Raw genomic sequence first — 7,276 nt, 5'->3', positions numbered from 1 at the left:
CCGATTTTGGAGTCATTTTCCATCGGCTTTGCTATATTTTTGCAAATCTAGTATCTATCGATTATTGCGCGCCAGTAAAAAAAAGTGGACAGTTCAAACGTAGACTTATGCGTTATTAAAAATTACGCACAAGCTCAGTAAGGGTTATTCACTTCAGCACAGATAATTCCAAAGAGAAGATAAAGAAAGCTGGAGCAGCTCAGTAGCAGAAACGTGACGTTCAGACATACATTTTAAGCTCCGTTTTAATTTATATATCTATCAATAGATTCGAATTATATTGACAATAATTAAAATTCAATGTTAAGTAAAATACAAACTTTACGAGTGTACTCGGCAGAAGAAATTTTAATGAAAACCAATCGTAATATATCAAGCTTTTATTAAACCTACTTCTCAATAACTAGTAATCACGTTGAAGAAATGATAAATTTCATCTTTGTCAAACACAGCAACTTTAGTATTGCAGTGTCGACACATGACTGGGTGGAACAATTCTTCAGTGGACGACTGGAGAAGAGCAGCAGAAGGGAAACAAAGAGTTGATTCTTTCTCAGTTGTGTGACCGAATCTAACTTTTTTAGAAGGTCCAACCGAGTTGAGCGAATTCCTTTTTTGTGGTCCTGGAATACCTGGTGTGCCACAAACAGCGTCAGGATTCGTTGATAATTTCTCTGAAGAAACCTTAATTTCTGTTGTGATCGACTTCGTTGTGGTAGAAGTTCTATCAGCTGGCGAGGCTATCACATCACCATTGTATTTGACGCCACTGTTCACTTTCGGCGAATAATTTTCCGTCTTACCAACACGTTGAAGTTCAGTTGATTGTTCACGACATCTATCCTTGATCTGCAGAACATCTTCATCTAACTCCATTGACGAAATTTGATCTATCTTCCCGACAGTTTCTGCTTGATCAGATTTCCCGGTATCGCCAATTGGTATTTCCCCATCACTTTTATTATCAATTATTTCATTCTCACTACTTTTGCCCGCATCATTACAATCTTGAACTTCTTTACTCGATGCATCATCTTTCAAATTCAAGTATTCTTCTCTTTGAACCGGACGTGGTAGATCATCACTGGCTGTTACCTCCTCAAAAGCTTGGACGCTTTGGCGTTTCATCATTTTTCTCAGTTGCCGCTCCTTTTTCTTATTCTTCTTCTGTTCGCTTTTGGTGATCTTGGTGGGGAACTTGAGCCTTTGTGAGCAGTCAACCCGGCAGTTGAAAACAAACATGGCGCGGTACTGGTTGCTGAAGGTCGTGTGCCTGTGGAAAGGTACGGTACCTACGATCATCGACATTTGCCTGTGGTAAGATCAGTGTATGGATGCTCATTGTCACAATACAAAATATTTCCTGGAATGAACCCGGAATAATAATGAGAACACAGTAAGAAACCCACATTCATTTCAACGATAAAAAACACTAAGGTAACGAAGTTTAATTTATTACTAGTTGGGGAATAAAATTTAAGGCATATGAATGAAAGACGGGTCTATTGCCATATGTCAGAGTTCAGAACCTCTGACAGTCGGTGCAGAGCATGGTGAGGCAGCCAGGACAATTCAGCACAGCATCGGACTCTGGCAGAGCCGATTCTTCCTTATTCATTTTTCCTGGTGGCCTGCAATAAACTTTTATTAATTTTCTGCACATGGTCATCGTCAACAAACTAAAAAATTGGAAATGAAAATGATTACTCATCAGCACATACAATCAAATTTCAAGCATGAATGAAATAGAAAATGAAATTTTAATGCAAAAAATTGTTCAGTATTTTTGGTCGTGAGGATTAGCTTGGAAATAAAAATCAAATATCGTCTTTCTGGAACCAAACTGTAGCTTCTAGCTTCTTAGAAAGGTTATTCATAATATGAAATTATCATATGAGGTATATCTCTTACATTATTATCTTTTAAATATTTGTCTAAGTCTCACTGTTTTAAACCTGAGGCAGTATATATAGGGGCTGTTGAAGCGATCCTTCAACTAGCATTAGAATCATTAGATTCACGGTAGGTACTATAATTAGCATAAATAAGTTTTATTATGATTATAACTATGATTGTAACATATAGATAAAAATATAATAAAAAACAACAACAGAAAATTAGCTCTCACTGCACTCCACGCTTTGTCTTGGTTTTGGCAGAAAAACAACTCCGTCGGTGTTGGTCCATCCACAGTTGGTCTTGGTCATCGAGGGTGGGATCATAAAGCAAGTCAGCATCAGAGACAGTCTTGCGGCGCTGCTGCACGTCTGTGACAGATATCAAAAACAAAGAAGATAGAAATTCGAGACATGAAAACAGGCAGAGAAGTTGACATATTTTCTAAACACTAATGTGAATATGATTAATGAAAAAGACTCGTGAGTTTCAGAAATCTCAATATTTTAATTTAATTGCTAAAATTACAAATAATTAAAATGTGATAAAATTTTTACATTGATGGTAACATTACTGGCCTATTTCTGAATAATGATAGCATTGCTTTCTCATTTCCAAAATGATTATGGGTATTGGACCACAAAAAGTGGATCTCTACTTGATTTGTTTTCATGGTTGGTGACAGCAAAAATTATTGAAGTAAAGCCAAGATCAGAAAGTCTAGAGAGCTAGGTTGCCCAATTATTTTTTGTATTCTTTGTCAGACTACATAGGTACAACTGTACCTACAATCATGACAATTATAACGTAGTAGAATCTGACAAAGGTTAAAAATCACTAGCTTGTCATTTGAAAAGTAAAAAATGTTAGCAGCCAAAGTCCTCGATATGAATTCATATTACTACAGCTCAGATGATATCAAGTTGAGGAGAGGAGTTTGAAGAAATGCAATGCTAACAACACTGAAAGTGTCATGAAATTATGAAACTATGTTTATAATTCATTATTATCGCATATTAATATATTTATTTACCAGCATTGTTCTCATCATCATCTGAGTCAAAGTAAACAGTATCATATTGTTCTGCTGGCTGTCCACTTGTGGTATGACTGCTGCTCTCACCTGTTCATAGAATTAAATCGGAAAAATGATTAAAAATTCAAGAAATAATTCATCCATGCATGTGAAAAGCACTGTTATATATATAACCTATTTACATAATTAAAGAGAGAATAATTATTATTTCAAGAAATATTATATCAAAACACATGAAATAAGCAGCACATGAAAAAAGTTTGATAAACTGAAGTATACATACATAGATTTTCAAAACCATGACTATTTGTGTTGAAGAAAAAGTTTGAAGAAACATTTTTAAAGTAGAAACCTTAATTTGGAGAAATTCAGATTTTTCTAGACCAAATTTTCACTTATAAGTTTTTATTAGCAATAAAAGAGGCACATTTTCCCTGCTCCCACACCATTTTTTTGAGCAGAGATGCCTGAGGAAGACTCATGTCCATGATCTCTGGAGTTTGAGGCGCCAAATGAACTCATGGCAATCATTGCATTGTTTAGTTCACATGCCATCTCTTCTTCAAATGGGTCAGACTGGAACTCCTTTGAACCACCTGGGGAGGATCAAACAAAAATTATTCCAATAATTTTAACTGCGTCAAAAATTGCATGATAAAATGGCATGACTCAATACTAAAAAAATATAACTCAGTACTCACTGCAGTGAGTAACAGATAGTGCATTTTCTTGTCAATGAAAACTTGAAGTCACGGATGGACATGGCGAGCACAATAGGGCATTTTTTCCATAAATGAGAAAATGCACTAAAAAAAGAAAAATTTATTATATTGAATATTCAGGGAGGATTTGGTCATTAATTCAATTTAAGATTGAGAGAAAAACTTTGGATAAAAGATTTCAATATTTTTGAACACATCACCACTTAGGTTCAAGGATTTTTATCATAAATAACAACCACAATCAGGAAGTTAGGTTGGAGCTAGAAAAAGCATACCTAGAAAAGTATTGAAAACAAAAAAGCTAAACCAGTGCAAACATGTAATGTCCAAGTATTGTGTATATGTTAACACGTTGGCCGCGATGTGCACCATGTATGTACATGCTGTACTTAATCGCGATGTGTACACATGTGGTACATTCCTATGAAAAGTACATATTTTTATAAAATCTTATTACTCATTCAAATTTAAAATTTCAATGATACAATTCAATAGGCATGTTAGGGAATGCTTTGAAGTCAACTACTGCTTAGAGAAATAGTTTTATTTTCAAATGCAAGTAACAGAAAAAATTACGAAATTTGTGTCAATTGATGAAAGCAATATATATATCTATCTTTGCATGAAAATAAAATAAAATATTTTCTTATTGATCTGAAACTACAAAATTGGGTGTTGCCAACATCATTATATTTCATACCTGATTGAAAAACAATTATCGCACATGTATGACTTTCCTTCACAGTCACCAATGTATTTTTTTATCCTTTGAGTTTCACCTTTGCTACGGCACTTGCCTCATTTGCTGAGAGTATGTTGTAGCATTCATGGCAGTGCATCCTGGTTTTAGTTCTAGTTGGTTCAATCAAAGTGTGCTGTTCGCTTTCCCACTTGATAATTTGACATCTACATGCATCCTGATTTTACTCTCTCTGAGTGGCTGTTTGTAACAGAAGCTGAAGACAATATATACGATGAATGACCTATTTAAGGCAAATATAACTGAACTAACAATGTAAATACCCTCAATTTTATTCAGGATTATGAAAATCTGGACACCAATCTCTTTCCATAGTAATTTCCATGTGCAATATACATCATTCACAAAAACCTAAGAGATAATCATAATGTGTGCAATTATGCACACATTATTTTTGAGTCATAATGTGTGCAATTATGACTCGAAACTAATGTAGATTACTTGTGTGCATCACTCACAGTAACAAAAGTGATAAATTTAGGCGTTTTTTGGCAATATGAGCCATAGATGCATCGCCCACAGTATTCGAAATGATTACGCTAGGTGACATGTGCCAATATAAGCCACAACAGGCATGGCTTCACTTGGTACACATCGCCAGGAATAATGACTAATTTCAACCCTGAGTGATGTGCACCAAATATGGTCACCAATTTTATGTGACACAATGACAGAACATACCCCTGCATTGCTGCACACAACTTTTCTCCTTGCTGTCTGTCGGGTATAACTGAAGATATACAAGTTTGAACCTATCGCCCGTACGGCAATCGGGCCAAATCAGCAATCGCGGCCAACGTGTTAATGTATAATTATATATAAAATTTAGCACTCAAAAGTCAACATAGGTATTTCATATTTGAATTGCATAGAAGATAGATGTATTATTCAATACTTAGGAATTGACATTAAGGTTCTAGAGGACATTTACCATATACCTTTCAATTATCAGTCAATTTGTAACTCTCATCAAAGAGTTATAAATTATATAACTAAAAGTTATATAGGCAAGTCATAAACTTATAATTGCCCAATCATATTGCTTTGGCAAATCTGAGAAAATTCTGAATAGAAGTGGGTAAGTACTCTTCAAACCATAGCTTACATTTGGAGACTTTCTTCTTTCTTTCTTCATGTTGCTGAAGGACCATTTGTAGAATTTCATTATTTTGGTGATCATCCTCACTGTCACTGGCACTGCAAGCAAAGAAAAGCAATTTTTACACTTTTACCTTAAATTATTCATGAAGGACATGGTTAAGAAATAATAACAAGTCAAGCATTTGATAAGTGTTGATAAATAAAACAGCCTACCAAACTAAAATAAATACCATGCACAGTGGCTGGCTTCTCAATGTTCTCTGATGAGCACAAAGAGCTGGATGGAATATGAGAATATTGCTATCATGCTATGCTATGCAATATTAATAATGTATAGCTGAATAAAATAGTATAGGTGTTATGAATTATTCATTAGTTTCTATACATAGCTATAGCTGATAGCTCCAAGCTCCAATAACTGACAAAGAAGAATTTAAATCATTTAATATAGAGCGCAGGCTGCAGAGAGGTCCCATATTACTGGTAAATGTACAAGAAAAAAACTATTAGGGATCACTTCAATATTTAATAATTTCAGCCATTTAACAACAAAATTGACACAATTTGAACATGGCTTGGCAGTAAAAGTAGGTAAATAAGCAATGACCTTAACAATACAACTTGTATAATATGCAATCAAGTACGAATATTGCAATCAAGTATGAAAAAACAAACTTGAAATGAAGAAAACAAAAAATTAATTAATTTACACATGACATAAATGCTGGACTTGCTTCATATAAAGTTGTTTATTTATATAGGCCTAAGAGGATTAAAAGAGTAAATATTTCAGAATCTTCCATTGAGCCACAATGCATCAATCTACATTAGTAAGTTAGCTACTGACTTACTGTATCTTAGTGTATTATAATTCATATATATACCTAGATTATTTCCAAATGTATATTTAAGATCTTACCTACTGTAGTGATGGCTAAAGCAGTAGTCAACTTCATCGTCACTGCTGCAATCATCATACTTGTGATCCATTATGTTTGGTGTGTGAATAATTCTACACTCTACAGACAAAAATTTATAATGTATTTTCCAATTTAATACTATAATTAAGACACTAAAGACAGTGTTATCCTAGTAGACTCCTGCGTCTCGAAATAATTTTCTTGAAATGAACCTGGACAGACGAAATGAGACAAGAAAATTCCAGGAAAAAAATAACGGGACAGGGTAAAATTTGTCCCGGAATAAACGTATGAACCGAGACAAGACTTCTGTCCCGGACTTTAAAACTTATGTCCCGGTTATTTATGAACCAGGACAAGACAGACAGATTTGAAACGAGACATAATGAGACGAGACGAGATTCATCTTAATTATTAAGAAGGCCGTTCATGGACGCTCCAACTCCAAGCTCGGCGAACTGAGGGTAAATTTTGGCAGCAGCATCTTGCAGGGTAGTGACGTGGCTGAGGGTGTGCGAGAATAGTGAGGTATGAACTGCACTAATAATTGTGCAGGGACTTTTTAGTTACGTCGAGACATACATTTGTTGACTAATGTAAACTAATTTATAATTTGGCATAATTATTATATTATATTATATTATATAAATACTATATTATAATATATAATTATTATATTATAATCATAAATTTTAACTAATTTATAATTTGAACATTGAGTTCCCTGAAGTCGGAGTTCCCTGGGACCAGCAGATCTTTGTAAAATCTGCACTCGCGTGTAAGTTCGGCCGTCACCAGCCCTTGGTCTCGTTATCACTTCAGCAACATATTTGTGGCTAAC

General features: G+C 34.5%; 1 protein-coding gene across 1 annotated transcript; it reads right to left on the bottom strand.

Moving 5' to 3' along the window:
* Positions 1 to 365: 365 nt before the first annotated feature.
* Positions 366 to 6,680, bottom strand: LOC108672990. The gene is made up of 7 exons (XM_018160756.2): positions 6,435 to 6,680; positions 5,520 to 5,611; positions 3,379 to 3,528; positions 2,930 to 3,019; positions 2,129 to 2,267; positions 1,530 to 1,631; positions 366 to 1,273 (listed from the first exon to the last, which is right to left on the bottom strand). The coding sequence occupies exons 1-7, from the start codon at positions 6,503 to 6,505 to the stop codon at positions 397 to 399; spliced, it is 1,521 nt and encodes a 506-aa protein (XP_018016245.1). The 5' UTR covers positions 6,506 to 6,680; the 3' UTR covers positions 366 to 396.
* Between the last annotated feature and the right edge of the window lie 596 nt (positions 6,681 to 7,276).

This window comes from Hyalella azteca, unplaced genomic scaffold (assembly GCF_000764305.2).
Source record: "Hyalella azteca isolate HAZT.00-mixed unplaced genomic scaffold, Hazt_2.0.2 contig6780, whole genome shotgun sequence".
NCBI lineage: Eukaryota > Metazoa > Arthropoda > Malacostraca > Amphipoda > Hyalellidae > Hyalella > Hyalella azteca.
The sequence above is the reverse complement of the archived record's forward strand: the minus strand, read 5'-3'. Positions and strand labels throughout refer to the sequence as shown.